Source organism: Fringilla coelebs (assembly GCF_963513975.1).
Source record: "Fringilla coelebs genome assembly, chromosome: 2".
Classification (NCBI taxonomy): domain Eukaryota; kingdom Metazoa; phylum Chordata; class Aves; order Passeriformes; family Fringillidae; genus Fringilla; species Fringilla coelebs.
In genome coordinates, this window is record NC_140029.1 from 95,174,035 (window position 1) to 95,191,756 (window position 17,722).

A 17,722-nucleotide genomic window follows, 5' to 3' on the forward strand; every position below is an offset into this window, starting at 1 on the left:
AAGGCACATGGCAGGTGATGCCAAAGGAGGCCCATGAGAGCAATTAAGAGCTATAGCTGCAACATGTTTCTTGGAATAGCATGGGCAGGATTTTTATTTCCTTCCAGTAATCATCATGGAAATCCAGTCCTAAGTTTCCCCTGTTTAAACACAAAAAAATGGAAGTATGTGCCTATGTCATAAAGTACTTGAGGTCTTTTGAATTTTGGTCAGCTTTGATTCAGTCATCATCTTTGTTTGTTGGTTTGTTTGTTTTTCCTCAGAGTAAAGACAAAACAGTTTTCTTTTTTGCTATTGAGAATGAATACAAGCCTATTGGATTCATCTGTGTCCCTGGGCCTGTTCAGGCATTACAGTGGTCTCCACCTTCTCATGTGAGTAATGCATATTTGTTTTCTTTCTTCCCCAGCAGGGTTAAAATATAATTTTAAAAAGAATTTCCAATCAAAGTAGATGAAGATCTATGACTCTAGTCATGTCCTCTATAGACAATACAAATAATCTTTTGCTACTTTGTTCTTCATGCTGCTTCAACATGACAGATTCTAAAAGGTTCTGTGTAGCTGAATCTCTGATTCAGTCTCTATGGACATATTTTGGGTTTTGGATAATGCAAACTACAAGATTTTGGTATGCTTTTTGAGCCCTTGACTTGAAGAAACAATCTTATTCCTTAGCTTTTGGAAGAACTGATTCTCTTTGACAAAGAAGTTATTTGGGCGTTACTGTCTGTGACTCTTGCCCCTATTAAAACGGGCTTTTGAAAGGCTTCTTGACAACATTAAGAAAGATTTTGGGTGCTTCTTGAAATTCACATTCTGTGTTTGAAATGTGTCAGGACATATCAACATAGGTTTTTGCTAATATTTAAAAGTGTTCTAGGGTTAGGATAACATTTGAAATTTTATTTGGTCCAGTAACCTTATTTAGAGGAGAGACTATTCATTATATTTAGATGCTAGCAAGGTATATTTTACAGGTGCATAGTGGCAAAAAAAAAAATTCCACTTCTAAAAGCTGGCAAAAGAAGTCTTGTTGGTACAAATTCCATCTTACTGCAGAAACAACAGATCTTGATCTGACAGTTGCATTTTGAGTCCTTTCCTTGAAGACAAGGTACTCCTCCTTGCTAAAAAAACACCTGTTGTGTCTTGGATGTTAGATTCTGCCTGAATAATTTTCTATACCAGTATCTGGCCTCCATTGCTAGATAAGAACACTTGCTTAACATAGTGCCAGCATCTGAGTGTCACACCACTTCTTTTTTTTTGTTTCTTTTAAAGAAGCACTGGTGATTAAATACATTTAATGAATGCCTTGTCAAACTGAGATCCTACAGATGCAGGAACCATTCTCGGGACTTCTGGTGGTCAGAGTGACTCCAAGATGCATTAGAAAGTCTCTTTTCTCAGCCTGGCTGTCAAAGAAGGAGTCAGAACTCTGCAGTTCTCATTCTCAAGGTTGTTTATTGTTTCTTATCTATAAAATTCTTTCTCTGGCCTGCTGAGGTTTGTTCAGCAGGTCCGACAGAGGCACTCTGGCTGCCCCCAGGGCAGTGTTATCTTTTTATACTAAAAACTATGTATGCATTATTTACCATAACTTCCCCTATGTCAGACAGTGTGCTTCTATTCTACACCAATCTAAAAGTGCCAGCATCATAGCAGAAGATGGAGGCCAAGAAGAAGGAGAAAGGCTGGACATGCTCAGATTCTTCTATCTTGTCCTCTGAACTCTTACTCTAAAAACCTTAAAAATCTATTTTTCACTTTGTGACAAGCTAATTATTATTCTACATAGACTTTTGTAGCTTGCAGATCCTCATATAAGGTTGGTCATTTGCTCCATGGGTCATAATCAAAGTCACAAAGGCGTCTTGGGCTCTGTGCCAGGGTCTCTGAGCCCCCTGGCAGGGGTTCTGGCAATCCAAGACAGCCAGAGGGATGTCCTGAATTCCAACAAACCATATCATTCCTAGTTAGGGTTTCCATAGTAACTCTAAAATGCCCTCTTTGCACATTTTTAGTGATAGGTCAGATAAAATAAGCCTCTCTCTCTTTTCCCCAGATAGGTTATGAAAATTAAACTAAGTACAGACTTGTCTTTTAAAAACTCAAAACACTGAATAATTATTACCTTCACCTCACCTATTCTTCCTAATGTCACATTTTAAAGGACCTGTGAGTTGCCAACAAAAAACAAACTGTAAGGTAAGTAGTATTTGGCAAGACTTTAAGCCAAGTTTTGATGATATAAAGGATTTATTAGTATGGAAATATATGAAATTATCAACCCAAAACCTACTAAGTCATGGGTCAAATCCATCTTTTAATTTAATCAAATTTCCAAATATCATCATGCTGCTTTCAAGCTAAGCTGTGTCAGAATTAAGGCTGGTTTGGGCACAGCAAGGATTTCTTCAATTCCTTAGTTTTGCCTAGCATAAAAGAAGCTCACTGACTTCTGATGTCTATTTAAAAGTGTACATAGAAATAAGAGCAGAGGTAAGTGGGCTGGAGTTTGGCTTTATGCTTGTGCATCTGCCTAACCAACTTTTCCTCCCATTTGTCTCGATTCCATTTATAGATCTGCCCCATTCTTTGTGTTTTTATACAGGTCAAGAGCACGCTGCTCATCCTTTGTGAGAATGGCTTTGCTGTCCAGGTTCCTGCCCCTCTCCGTGGGAAGCAGGATACAGTGACCACCTATCACATAACAAACCTGCCAACACAGTACTTCCATTTTTATAGTATTAAATCCCAAATCAAGGTAAAAAACTCTCCTGTGGCAGAATTTCTTTTTCTTTGTTGTGCCAGGTGACCAAACTACCCAGATGAGTTTCTAGTCCCTGTATTACATCACAGGGTTTCTGTTAAGCTCCTTGAAAGGGAATGGCAGGTAGAAGCTATTTGTAGCTTGAAATTACAAGTTGTTTTTGGTTTATTCAAACCTACATGACATTGAAAGCATGATGTGAATTTTGATTATAATTAGAAGACAGCATTAGAGAAAGGAAAAGGTAGTGTATTAGTTCTCAAAATATTTTAATTTTGGTAATTTTTACAAAAAGGCTATTTCTTGTGGTTGATATTCACTCTATAGGAAATTTCTTTACACAGTTATAAAACTGTCAGGTAGCCACCTTGAAGCAAATATGAAACATCTCTTTTTTTTAGCAGTGTTTCTCACTTTTAAAAATCTTTTGAGTTTAAAGGTGCATTTAATTTCTGAATGGTACTTGGTATTTAAAATGAATATGTGAGGCCAAAGGAAAAGAGTTATGCCAACTCACAGCTACAGTTAGTTTTGTGAAACTAAAAAGCAAGCTCATGTTAGGCTCAGAAGGGGAACTCCAGTGAGCAGGCTCTCAGTTCCATACTCAATCCACTACAATGAAGCAGCCTCTCTCGTTCTGTTGTCAACCTGTGATTTCTCTGCCTTCATTGTGTGTTATAACTTGGAGGAAACTTCATTGTGTGTTATAACTTGGAGGAAGTCAGCATGCAGGAGCAAGATCTCTAGATGTTTTTTCACAGCAATATCTATAAGAATGATCACAAGGAAAGATTAAAATAATATGTATTGAGTTTTGTTGGTTTTCTTGTTTGTTTGTTTTTGGTTGGTTTTCTTTTGGTTTTTTAGTCAAATGAGAATAATAATGTTGAGAAACAATCATTAAAAATAAAAAATGTTTCTACAGAGAGAATATTAATGGCTCTCTTTTTACTTTGGAATTAGATAAATAATTAATAAGTTACAAAAAGGATGTTCTAATGCAAGGAAAGATTTCTCACAGTAAGGGTGGTGATAAAAGAAAGTAATTTTTATAGTCTGTAGAGTCCTTAGAGCAGGAGATTTTTAAAAGGTATATCAGACAAAAATCAGCTGGTAATGTTTAAAGGCTTTCTGGTTCGGCTATCTAATGTCTTCTTAGGAAGCTACTGTTTTAGAGAATGTTTGATACTTGTTTATGCTATAGTAGGCTTGAATGGAAGACAATTTTAAAGGTTTGATAAATCTTTCCTTCATAGTCCAGAAGAAGTTAAGTCAATTACAGCTTCTCTCTTTTGCTCTATATCAATGATGCACTGGAACTTATTCGAGTTCAGCTTTCCAGTTCTTTTCTTTATCCAGGGCAGGCAGGGGACAGGACTTAGGATTTCTGCAGGAGTAAGCCTAATGGTGAAGATTTGGAATAATCTCTGTGAGGAAATGTTGAAATCTGCTTGTCATTCAGAATTATTTCTGTTTCAAAGGACCAAGAGTAAATTCCTCAGAGGAGGGAAAGGGGGAAATTTCACTGGAGTGTCCCATGAAGTCTGGTTGATCTCTGCTAAGTTGACAGGAAAGAGATTTCTGTAGATATTTTGTATGTGTAAGGCCAGGACCACCTTGGATTTAATTTATGAGACTCCTTCAGTCAGTAATGTGTGTAGTGCCTTGGTTTCATGTCTTGGTGTTTCTCTGCTTGTTGTAATAGCTGAAAAACGAGATTGCACGGAGAGAGAAAGAAAAGGAAGAGAAGGAGAAGGCAAGGCTTGAATGGATAAAGCAGCAAAAGGAGTTGGGACTTGAGATAGAAGAACCTAAAGAGGAAGAACCTGAAGAGGAGCCCTTGCCACCTATCTACATACCAGAGGAGCCCAGTCCCATCCTCTGTGGCTTTTATTCAGCACCAGGAAAATTTTGGCTTTCCTTGGTAAATCAGTTTTTACTTCATGCTGATTGGGTTGCATAATGTGACATCCTTTCCCTTTGAAACCTGTCATCCCTAGGACATCCAATTCCTTTCATCCTTGACAGTTTCACTGGCTTTTGTGAAGTATACCAGTAGTGTCACTCTGATTCAAATTTTTTGGTAAATATCCAGTAGGTGCTCTTCTTGGTGGTGCCTGAATGGGCACAAAGATTGAGCTGTTCCCTCACAGGCAGAAGGCAGAATTTTAACATACTGGTCGAATGGCTTTTAATGCCAGAGATCATGACAGACTTCTGTCTGTGGATAAATAGGGTCTCTAGGTGTTTGGAAGTAGCACTTTCTAACCTATTACAGGTCCTTTAGAAAGGAAGAATTATTCTGAAATTTTCATTTTCCTGGTCAGTTGCTTTTCTTTTATCACCATTTCCTTATGGTCCTTCTCTTCTTCAGGGTGGGTACGACTCAGGGTTTCTCTATCATTGCGAATTCTCACATGATGACGAAGAAGACCCTGAGAAGAGGAAGGATGAACCCTTTGAAGTGATTCCTATGGAGAACACTGAGAACAATCCCATTCACCGAATCTCCTTCTGGTAAAATGCTGTAATGTAACAAATAGCTCTGGGATAAAGCTTGAGGAAGTTTAACTTGGAAGGGAGGAGTGTATGCTCCTTTGTCCCTTTTCAATTGTGGCTCAACTCTAGTATACATGAACTTTCTCTGGTTTTCCTGGCACTGGGTTTCATTTAAAATTCCTAAAGGACATAGCTGAGCCATGTGTCTGGTAGAATAATTTTAAAAGAGCTTCAAAGATGAAAAAGTGGGATTTCTAAGTAAGTACTGACTAGAACTCAACCACCCTAGACTGTAGAACTCCAGGAGAACCCTTAGAAGTCCCTGCATACAGTGATCAACAGAACAGCAGTTCTTTATCATAGTTAACAAAGAATTAGAACATGGAGCAGTCAGTCCCTCCCTCTAGTGCTAAGAATATAGGCTTCTCAGGACATTCTGTGAACTGTATGAATGGAAAGGCTGGATTCTTTTCAGACTCCCAGTATCAGGTTCTCTGTAAGAATATGCATGTTCTGCACCAAAAGGAGGCAGGTTTAATTCAGAATTATTCTACTGCTAGCTGCATTCACCACCATCTGTACTAAATGGGGAGCAGGGGCTAAAAACTGCTTTTCTACCTATTAATTTGGTGTCTGCTACACTGCCCCGCTCAGGACTAAGAGTAGTTCTGAGATACCTATCAAGTGCTGGAATGTTCCTGAGCAGCCACTTAGCTGCAAAACACTTCATAGTAGAATCACACATATGTGATCCAAATACTTTGCTTTAAATGATCCAAATACTTTGGTTTCAGCTTCCAAACTTGGGAAAGTGATTTCTGTTAAATTAGATCAGCTTTTTTTATATTTTGAGCTTGCTCGTTAGAAGTTGCTGCTATTACTCTTTCTTGTTGTTTATTTAACAGTACCCGCACCCCCCTGATGATCTGTGGGATGCAGGATGGCTCCCTGCGTGCTTATCCTCTCACTGAGGAAGGCCTCTCAGTGGGTGCCCTGAAGGACTACTGGTACCTGAATGTGCACGACAATGATAATGGGCAGATCCAGGGGATCTGTTGTAGTCATGATGAGGGGTGTCTGATTACCTGTGGTGGAGATGGAAACATTTTTACATTTGACTTCTTGTCAGAGGAAGAGGTTCCCAAAGAGCTAAAAGTCACAATCCCCCCTCCTAGGGTAAGTTGGTACCCTCTTTCATTGAATTAGGCCTATTTGGAATGAAGCTATCCAGGTGGGCAAACATGGTTCAATTATTTTTCTTAAAGATCTTTCACAGCAAAAGCTGAAGTTTCCCAAACTACTTAGAAGAATAGCTCTTGCAAAATGTTCCCTAAGAAATGGGCTCTGGGACTGCACTCTTCCTTCTCAGTGTTTTATGTTTTTCTCCAAATAAACATAGTATGTGTTTTTCAGATGTAATATTCTACCAGTGCTTTCCCACTCAAAGGTGTAGTCATGCATATTCCTGGAATGAAAGAATTTCAAGGATTTCTCATACTTCATACCTTTCTTGGGTTTGATTCCAGTAAAGTATGATTCTGCTGTGGATGGGGATTCTAGAAATACTATTGGAGAATACCATATATATAGTTTCTCCATACATCTAGTACCATTCATCTAAAATTCACAATGGATTTTTTACATTTGCAAAATAGCACAAGACAATGCTGATGCCATTGCTCTTTCACTCTTGGGCAGCATTAGTAGTAATCAATTTACAGGTGTCCTGTACTCACTGCAAAGCTGATAATCTCTAGCAGGTTTAAACAGATGACACTGGAACTCAGAAGCAGTTCTACTGGTAATGCTCAAGAAGAGGGATGTCAACTAAAATGTTCAGACTTCATTGAATTTTTAAAAAGTCTTAAGGGTGTCTGAATTAAATAAATATAACTTGAAAGAAGCAGTGAGAGCTATTGAGTAAAGTGCCATCGTGCACAACAAATATTACAGTGGGCATACATTCAATAGAGTTTAAAAATCTTGAAAGTGCCAGCATAAAAAAAATTAAACTTTTAAATATGTTTTAATACTGGTTAGTAACTACATTTTGAAAGATGCTTGGTAAGAGAGACCAAGGAAATTGTGATTTTAGTCATTCAGCAAAATTGTTCATGCCTAGTTGGAATTCTTTACCAGTATGACAAGAATATATTGCACTGAGAATAGAGCCAGAGTTATTTCTAAAAGTGAATGATTAGAACCTTTGATATCAGAGCCTTACTAACTCAACTATTAAAAGAAGTTATTAATATACAATTATAAGCATTTTTACAGATTTATAGTTTTAAATATGTAAGTAGCTCTATATGAAGACCTTTATGGTCAGTTTTGTTGTTCAGGCTAACATTCTTAATGACCATTCTAATAGAGTTTTTCCATTTTCAAAGTATATCTTCATTAAGTATCTATTCTAGTTTTAAGTCATGTGGAAGATTTAAAAAAATTTTTCTTCATTAAACTTAATGAGATTCTTAGAGAATCAAATACAAATCATCTGAAACTAATTGAGTTAAATTACAGATCAATTAAGTACAACTAAATTGTTGGGTGATAGTCCCCCCTCTTTTTTCAGAGCATCATTGCCTAGGGAAATGAGGCTTGTGCTACTGCAATGTCCATCCATCTGCCATTCTTCACAGCTAATAATTGTGAATCTATTATGCAGTCAGCAAAAGCCAACCAGACTAATTACAGATGTAACTTGGAATTAGCCCATGACACACTGACTCTTGTCTTTGAGGGGAGACAAGAGAATTGGGCTGGGGGGTAGAGAACCAAAGATATTATAGGACAGAGTGAGCTTAGCACAAGCAATGATGTAGCAATTTATGCCACTGGGGAGGTTATAGGTTTTGTGTTCTCTGTCCCTAATGTTTCATTAATTCTTTTTACATATAAACCAACTTCATTGCTTTTTCTGCTTGAAACATTACAATGTAATATTTAAGGCCCAGATAGTAATATTGAAAATGAAGATTTCTTTTGTTTTGGTGAGAAGTGATGAGAGTTCTGTCTTAAGGTCTATAAAAGCTTTATTGTCTGTTGAACTATAACTGCTTGTTTAAAGACAAGACAATGTTTTTATTCCAGAAAGGTCTTGAGAAGGAGAAGGCTACTGAAGACATTAAGGATCCTGATGCCTACACGTAAGAGATGTTTAGATAATGATGAAAGGGATTTTCAAGTGTTGGTAGCTCTTTTCACATGTATTTCTTTTTGCCTACAAAGAGGAGGGACAAGTTGATCACTCTGAATTTGAGTCATTTTTTTGTGAAACACACAGTTTTTTCAGCCTTTCTCTCCATTTCATTTATTTGTCTCTGGAAGTAATTCAAATATTGTACTATGAGGCAGTTAACTTCAGACTACACAGATAGCAAAAGCCCCTTGATGTTAGGAGTGTACAAAGATACAGGAAGATAATTCCTTTTTAAGTTACCTTAAGGAACCATTGAGTTCACTAGGAAATTAAGACTGTCAAGGAAATCTGAAAGGTCATATACACTGTAGCCTTTTGACTCTTGCATTGAGATAATATAATTTCCTTTTTATACATTTTCAGTATTGAGAAATACAAGCAGAAAATGGAGCATGAGCGGAAAATGAAGGAAGCTGAAGAAAAGAAAAATAAGAAAAGAGAGGAGCTAAGTGCACTGAGACAAGACTTTGTTTTTCTCCTTCAAAAGAATCAGGAGTTGCCCAAGCACATGCAGTTGCACAGAGAGGTACACCTGGCTTTTATTAGGGTCATTGACATTTACAGGCACCTTCTTCTAAAATGTTGCTACATGCCATTTTGGGGCCAAAGATGTCCAATGTGTCACGGACATATTTTATGAAAAATACTTTCATTAGGATCTTTTCTCCTGAGAAGCTGAGAGGCCTCAGAAACAAAATGTAAACAGTGATTATCTTCTGCTACGGAATGCAACAGGTGCATCTTTGATTGGTCTCATGTAGTTGTTTTTAATTAATGGCCAATCAGTCTCTGGTCGGTCACAAGACTTTATTATCATTCCTTTCCCTTCCTTCCTAGCCTTCTGATGAAATCCTTTCTCTTTTCTTTTAGTGTAGTCTTAGTGTATAATTTTCTTTTAATATAATATATATCATAAATAATAAATCAGCCTTCTGAAACATGGAGTCAAGATTCTCATCTCTTCCCTTGTCCTGGAACCCCTGCGAACACCACCGCATCCAATGCTTTGGATTAAGGTAGTTTTAAGAATACATAAATTTCTGGACTTCTGAATTGCAGCTGAGTCACAGCTGATTATTTGTGCCAATCAAGAAGCACAGGAAAAAAAAAAAGTTCTCTGTGGAGATGGCTTCTAGAAATAAAGGATAGTGTTGATGTGCATGCAACTAAGGTACCTAGGTAAAAAAAATTATTATGAAGACCTAGTATCCAAAATAATGTGGTACTGGCTTTTCTGTCTTCCTGCAGGAGTTTGAGATGGACCGTAGGATCTTTGAAGAGCTGAATAGGCAGACACTACAGAGAATCCAGTTAGTGCAAGAGCAGCTGGCTTGGGAGCACGAGAAACAATTCATTGGACTGCAGAAACTACAAACACAGTAATTACCACTTTTCTTCTACTTCTCTCCCTGACTTTCCATGGGTCCTATTGTCTATGAAGTTGTACCTCCCACAAGAAAAAGGAATGTGATTTTTTTTCTCTCTCTCATATAATCAGTATTTCATCTGTTCTGTTATGATTCTGTTCTTATTTAAGAATCTTACTTATTCTTGGAACATACACAAGAGTATATGTTCATATTTATTTGTAATAACTGCTATTGAATCTTTGGTAAAAATGCAGATAGTCAAATGAAGGAAATGACTTCATTTGGATTTACTTCTGTATGAAGAAAGCTGGTTGAGACTATTTGCTGGGGTTTTGCCACTAAGTTCAATAAGAACCAAGAACTCTTACTGAAATGTTGAAAAACAACCTGGGAAATGAATGCCTATTTTTAAGACATGTTGTGTGTCTGTCAGATATTTTAATGTCCTTGCTAACACAGTGTTCTCTATACCATTTGAAGTCATAAAACAAACTTTCTCAAGAACAAAAGTTTAGGCATAAGGGGCATTTTGAGTTGGTTTTCATAGATCTAGGTAAGAGCAAAAGATGAATTAATAAAATAAATACACAATTAAAAAAACACCTTAGGCACACAGAGTATGTGACTGGGAAAAAAGATAGAATGAGCATGTTTTTGACAAGTCCTTAATGGAAGATGAAATTTACTGTCATGAAGAACCTGGTGTAAGTTTCAATATTGGGAAAAGTCTTCATGTGTTTATTCTTGATCATCTCCATTCCTAGATTGCATAGAAGTCAATAGATAGTGTCAGATATCATCATGCTATGCAAGTACTTACTGACTTGTGGGTTTATATGTAAGGATTGCATGTGCAATAGGTAAACTACAATATTCATGCCCTTTTAGTCAGGGTAAAATGCTATGTTGTGCGCACTGACATCAGACAGTTTTGTCTAATTTGTGATTCCAGTTTTCGGGACTCTCTGGAATTTACTCTCACTGTTCATGCCATTCAAAGCAATCATCAGATTTCAACCTACAGCCTTCTAGCAGTGTCTGAGAAATACACCCAAGATAAGAAACAGGACAGCAAGGGGGCGGCACTTAAAGAGAAGTGGACAGCACTTAAAGAGGCAGAGCAAGCAGAAGAGGAGATCCCCAGCGAGACAAGCCCTGTGCATAGAGGTAATGATAACCATTTAAATCTTTCAGTAATATGGTTTCTGTCTTTCATCGCAGTTTCTGTTCCTGAGTCCAGGATAAAAAAATACGCATGTAAGTGCAGGTAAAGAATTATAGCTGTAATGTGTTTTTTTAGAACCTACATACAAAGTAACGCTCATGCATAGTTTTCCATGTTTAGATCAATGTCAGCAATCGTCTGTCAGCCCCATGGGTAGAATGTGACTAAAAGTCAAGTCAAAGAACCTGAATACTTTCAAAACATCCACTACAGTGGAACTAATTTACATCAGTTCTATAGGAGTTGTCTGAGGGAGTTTCCAGTAGCTGGGGCTGCGCTGTGCCTCATGGTATTACATCTTCACATGGTTATATTTTGTTTCAGGAAGTGTAACTTTTGGGAGTGAGACTGAAAGGCTGAAGACACCAGAGGTCCAAAAGCCAACCACGCGTTATATAGAAAGCAGACGTCAGAAAATCAGAAGACTTGTTGAGAAATATGATGCACTGAAAGCCAAGATCATGAAGAGGAGGGCAGAATGGCATGAATTGTGAGTTTTGAACTGGACTCTGCTCCCTTTTAGTTCTGCTTCTTGTTTAAAGTCTAGTAATGCCGTATGGCACTATAATCTCCCTGCTTCGGTTTTTATATTCCTAAGGGTTGTAATTAAAACAGATGAATTTTCATGTATCTCCAAGTCTCAAGAGAGCATTAGAATATATTTTGTTTCTATGGTGCCTGTAAAATATTATCAAATTTTAATCCAGCTCGGTAGCTGCCTTTTCAGATAGGGAATAAAATGTGTCTAAATTGATCATGACTGAGAGACACCTACATCATTACAGTCAACTCAGTGAATCCTGCCAGCCCCTCATGGAGCAGACACTGTAACAGCTAGGTTAGGTCAGCAGTTTTAGCATCTCAGCCATCATGTGAGTGTTTATGATATGCCGTCATGCTCCATGCTGGTCTTTATCTTGAGCAGCAAGAAAAAGGGGACGGACATCTTTCACAAAATCAATCAATATCCTGAGTTGGAAGGGACCCACAAGGACTGTCAAAGTCCAACTCCTGTCCTTGCACGTGGCAGCCTCAAGAGTCACACCCTGTGCCTGAGAGCATTGACTAAACACTCCTTGAAGTCTGTCAGGCTTGGTGCTGTGACTACTTCCTTGGGGAGCCTGTTCCAGTGCCCAACCACCCTCTGGGTGAAGAACCTTTTCCAAATATCTAACCTAAGCCATGTCTTTGAATGACTGTTTTTCAATGCTGGGTTAGTGGAAGGTGCCCCTGTCCATGTCAGGGGCACTGGAACGAGATGATCTTTAGGGTCCCTTATAAGCCAAACCATTCTCTGCTCATGGAAGTACAGAAGTCCTTCCTTAGGAGATAAATGGCAGGGAATAGAACTAATGTAGAGTCAGAATACAAGGCTTTTAAGGGTATTGGGTATTTAACAATGTAGAGTAGGATCACGTATTCTGTGCTACCAACTGGTAGATTGTTGATGCGTGGCTTCCTGAAATTGATAGCAGCATGTGCTCACTTAACCCAGAACTCAGTCTGATGTGAAGGTTTAAACTTTCCCATGGCAGAGCTGTTTAAGAGTTCTTAGGGGAAAAAAAAGTATCTGGGATTTTCATTTAAATGTGCAAGGATATTCTTTCCAAAGTAGCCATTCTTTTCTGAAAGAGATGCATCACTCTTTCACCTTCCAAACTCTACTGCACAAGTAAGAGGGTATGAAGTGACTGTTCATTTGTATGCTTTCTGTCTTGAAGTTCAGCTTTATTTTGTACCTACCAGATACAAGAGCAAACCTAGACATAATCTTGAGAGTTCCAAAGATGCTGAGGAGATCAAAGAAGCACGGGAGAATATAGGATGTTACAGGCTGAAGAGCGCCACTAACTACACACTCACTGAAGATGAGCGTATAAGCACTGAAAAGAAGATGATGCAGCTTGCAATCCTGGAAGACTTGGTATGTAAAACTGTATATAGCCCCATTTTTTAGGGGGAAGTGAGGATAGAGTATTAATCACTGAAGAAATTTTTTGAAAGGAATTGAAAATGGGTGTGGGAATAGGCCTCGAAGGATAGACAGCTGTTTTGAGTAAGCTTTAGTTACAAATCAGCCCTTTTCTTGTGAACTGTCTTGTGCTTCAGCAAACCCACATCTGAATCATTCCAGGGTGACTCTTTACAAATGAGAAGAGCATTTACCTTTACTACTATTTCAGCAGGAACATCTGTCTTTTTTAATTACAAGTCTTATAATCTAGTAAAAACATTGAGCTAAGTAACCCCTGCCATGAAATACTTTTACAAAAACAGGGTTGTGAGCATGGACAAGTGTTCTAGTGTGGCCTCTGTGTATTTCTACTTTGGCAATCACTGCTCCTGGAATTGGAATCGTCCTGAGAAACCAGGTTTTTTTGGAGCCACCTTGCTATAATAGAACTCCTACAGTTACCACACGTCTTTCAGCCTTGAAGACACAATAAGTTCAAATGTTGTGCAGTAGCTTTGTTGCTTTCCCTGTAATTTTTCCCCCTATCCCTCTCATAGGAATGGTTTTTCATTGTATTTGGCTGGAGTGCAAAAGAGTGACACTGAATAACTTTGACAGCGAGGCCTAAGCATTACAGAAGCAATGCTACAGTCTCAGGGGATTTGTTGGATCATTTTAGTCTCATGCTTGGGCTTCAGCACTTCACTGTAGTGCTGATGCTACCAGATAGCCAGCGATTAACCCAACTCATTAGAACAAACAAAGGGAATAGTTCTTGTCATAAATTCTGGGTTTATACAGATGAGGAATTCCAGTTGCTTCAGGTGTGATGGTGTGTTATTTTCTTCTATAAAGATCAGAGAAGTTTCTGCCAAGTATATTAATGATAGATCACATTCAATTATTACTTTATGTAAAAAGAGTTAACTAATGCAGTGTCCCCTTATCACAGAATGATTAATAATCCTAATGTTAGCCTTCTTGAGTTTGGTAAGACTGCTTCCTGTGGTGGGGAGCCCTACTAAAATAGATTTTCCTTTGCAGATCCATAAGATGAAAGTGAATATGAACAAAGAGATTGTGTCTTTGAGGGATCTCAAGGTTTCTACTATTGATGAAATCAAGAGTTTAGTGAAGGAAGTCAAATCCATACAGGCAAACTTAGATGTATCAGAACATCTCCCTATTCCCCCGATCCCTCAGTTACACCCAGAAGAGGTTCCTGAAAAAATAGTTGAGTGCAACAGTGACGTCCTCCTAAAGTTCAAAGAGGAGCAGGAGGCCCAGGCAAAGCTCGAGGAACCACTGGAAGGGTGTCCCTCGTCTCGCGCATTCAGGCACGTGTTTCTTCAAACTCCTCCAGTGGAAGAGGGTGACCCCATGGCACAGGCTGGAGATCCATCAGCTGTGGTCACAGGGGAGCAGAAGGCTTTTGGGATGGAGAAAGCAGAGCCAACAGAAATGGAACTGGAAATTTTAAAGAGGGAGAAGATAAAAAATCTGTACTTGCAGGAGACATTGATTAAAAAGGTAGGAAACTGAAAGTTGTTTTTGTCAGATTAAAAAATTCCACTGGTTCATAAATGAAACCAAAACCCCTTCTGTCTCATGATTGCAGCTAGTCTTGCCTTTCTGCAGTCCCAGAAAATGCTAGCTTGCAAATTTACAGTGTAAATCAGTATCAATCCATAACTATAATCTGTATTCTAACTGTATTACAGAGTTAAAAATCAGCATCACTACAACTTTGTAGATTCATGTTCTCAGCTCTTCAATAACTGTAGTCTCAACTTTTTGGTCGAAAAATTACTTTGTAGGATTAGAAAAGGTACAAAAGAGAGTAACCAAAACTCTTAGTCATGGAAAATATTCTTTAAAAGGTACATCTAATTGGATAATAAATCTTTAGCCTGCAAAAAGGCAACTGAAATGGTTTTAGAAATGTGATAGAATTCTGAATACCATATAAAAGGAGGGTGGGAATCGTGTCTTAAAAGGAGGAGAGATATCAAATGAAATGATCACATAGAAAGCTTGAAGCATGCAAATAAAAATCGTTTTCCTATCCGACAATAAGCTAAGCTTTGGAACTCAGTGCTAGAATGGGGGGGAAGCTATAATTTGATAGTGTGGAAAAAATTCCATTCAAAGCTGCTGAACACAAGTATACTGCTTCAAGCTCAGGCTGCACATAAGCCAGAGTTTTAGAGAGCTGTATAGCAGATGTATGCCACTATTCCCTTGTTTGCTCCATTTCTTAGCATCTCTCCTCTAATTTCTGCTACTGGGAGTTGATTCTTTGGTCTGCCTCAAAACAGACACCCTTGTGTTTATGTGTATGAAGGTCATGAGGGAATACCCAAATTCTGCTGTGAACATCACACACCTGTAAGTTAGTGTTAGCACCTGCTAGTACTTATTTTGCTGTAAATGTTTAAGTGAAGAGCTGGCAGCTATTTCAAAGGAAGTCTGTCAAGACAGAAGTTATTTATTGATGCATCTGGGATTGTAAACTACAGACTACTCAAAAACATTCTCTGAAGAGTAAGATAATTCAGGGATGGAGGGGATGCAGTGAAAAATTCTTGTGAAGCCCTGGTGATTCTTTTACTATTACGCTGAGAACAAAGACAAAGATTTGGGATTAACTTTGTCATTCTAAGTGCATCAGTACTCTCTAGGAAATAGCACGTCTGAGTTGTGGATTTGGCAGAGAGAATTTTTCCCTTCTGCTCCCTTCTCTAGCTTTGCATGTTTAACTGCACAGGCAATACTTTTCCTGTTCCTGATTTAATGCTCCTTTGCTCCAGATCAACACACTGGTGATCAACTTCGATGCTGAACTTCGCCTTTTGCGGCACAAGAAACTGAGGATGGATGTGCAGATGAAAAGTGCTGATCTGCGCTGCATCACATGCTGTGAAGAGCTGCTTATCCTGAAGAAACTTGAGATACATGAGGACCTTCTTGAGGAGCAAATTTGTGCCCTCATCAATAAACAGGAGGACATACATGTAAGTAGACCGCATGTACCATTAATTTAAATTTAACAGTATCGTTAATGCATGGCTTGAAACAAAAGTAAACCATAAAGTAAATGGTGGCATCCCTTGGCTTTGTTTTAGCACCAATCCAGTGACTAGTGCTAAATTTTGATAAACAAGAAACTTTTGATGATCAGCCTGATAGGATAGTCACTTCTGATGTTGCCCTGTTCTTGTAACTAACTTTCTCACACACTTTCTGTAAATAACTCATTGTTTTGCATTCTTTTTGGAGGAAAAGAAATTTGATAGACTGTTAGTTTATCCAGTGTCATTGGAGAGGTGGCACTGTCACCCTCCAATACACTATCTATTCTAGAAATCTATAAATGTTGGAGTCAAAAATTAAAAGTCTCTTTTTTGCCTTGGAAAATCCAGTGTCTGTGTCTTTCTGCTTTGTGTCCTCAAGTGACATTCTAATTTCCAATACTTAATTTTTTAATAATCTTAACATCTATATTTTAATCTTCATGATATGTCATAAGTGACTAATCACATACTTTAAGAACATTTTCCTAGGTGATGCTTGATTGAACCATGGGTTTAATCAAGAGAGAAAGACAAGTTTTGCATTTCCAGATCTCCACAGATGTTCTATATATGTACACATGGGCCGTGCCTTTTAACTGAAATAGGTTTTTGTTTGTTTAGCCAAAATTGAAGAGCTACCTTGCACAAATGGAGGATAGAAAGAGTGAGATTGTAATGCTTGAGGAACGTCAGAAAGCTCTTTATGCCAGCTTTGAAGCATCCCTTGGAGAAAACAACGAATTTGCTGATGTTCTGACTGATATTTTAAAGAAGGAAGTTGAGTATGTGGAAAAAGAAGTAGGAAGAGAAGCAGGTTGGCGATTTAGTTCTTTTTGCTTTATGGATTTGTTATATGTATTTCCATGTGGTCAGGTACATGTCTCTCGGTCTAGCTGGAGCCCTGAGCACACACAACACTCCGGTCAGTTCAAAAACCCATAGGTCAGACCTACCCAGGTTTGTTTATAGACTGACAATGTGTTCTGTGGCTGTCATCTTGAATGATAAACAATGATGTAATTCAGTTTCTAACATGTCTGCAGTTGGTCTGATAACAACTCCTGCAATTTACATCCTGTAAGTCAATACCGAGGATCATTGGTAAGAGGCACAGCTTTAAATAGGTGCTTCCCATGCTGTACCAATGGGAGCTATGGATAAGTGATTAGTCTGTCACATTCATCACATTCTGCTGTAATCTGTCCATTGACTAATGAGAGATCATAAACCTAATCTGCAATCATCTGTCAGTCACAGGACTAAACATATTATAAAAGGATTTCATTCATCTTAGTGATTCAGTTTTAAGCTGTTAAAGCTAGGTAGTCCTACTGAGCTAAAAGACTTGTGCTCTCTCTGACATGGCTTTTGATTTCAAATGGGACATGATTAGCAAAAAGTGCAGACAATGGTGATGTTTTATGACAGATTTAAAACATGGGCTGCATCTGTGCCTGTTCTATTACTAGGTGATTTCTCTCTCTCTTTCTCTTTTTCCCTTTTTTTCTTTTTCCTTTTGGTGAAAACATCACATCAGATCAATGCAATAGGCACAAGGTGCCTGGATTCACATATCACCAGAGTGATCTTTCATGGGTTGCTGGGCTTGTGTTCACCAGCACA

General features: G+C 38.2%; 1 protein-coding gene across 1 annotated transcript in view; it reads left to right on the top strand.

Annotated features, from left to right (window-relative positions):
- The window catches only part of CFAP44 (cilia and flagella associated protein 44), a gene marked incomplete at both ends in the record, with an annotated part of 43,219 nt that overhangs the window by 19,130 nt on the left and 6,367 nt on the right, over positions 1-17,722 (top strand). The window contains 14 exons of the mRNA XM_084201053.1: positions 264-374; positions 2,617-2,769; positions 4,481-4,699; positions 5,150-5,292; positions 6,180-6,450; positions 8,368-8,423; positions 8,840-9,002; positions 9,725-9,855; positions 10,799-11,013; positions 11,396-11,561; positions 12,818-12,995; positions 14,070-14,555; positions 15,836-16,039; positions 16,721-16,913. Coding sequence (XP_084057179.1) covers positions 264-374; positions 2,617-2,769; positions 4,481-4,699; positions 5,150-5,292; positions 6,180-6,450; positions 8,368-8,423; positions 8,840-9,002; positions 9,725-9,855; positions 10,799-11,013; positions 11,396-11,561; positions 12,818-12,995; positions 14,070-14,555; positions 15,836-16,039; positions 16,721-16,913 — 2,689 coding nt within the window. The remainder of the gene's footprint in view (positions 1-263; positions 375-2,616; positions 2,770-4,480; positions 4,700-5,149; positions 5,293-6,179; positions 6,451-8,367; positions 8,424-8,839; positions 9,003-9,724; positions 9,856-10,798; positions 11,014-11,395; positions 11,562-12,817; positions 12,996-14,069; positions 14,556-15,835; positions 16,040-16,720; positions 16,914-17,722) is intronic.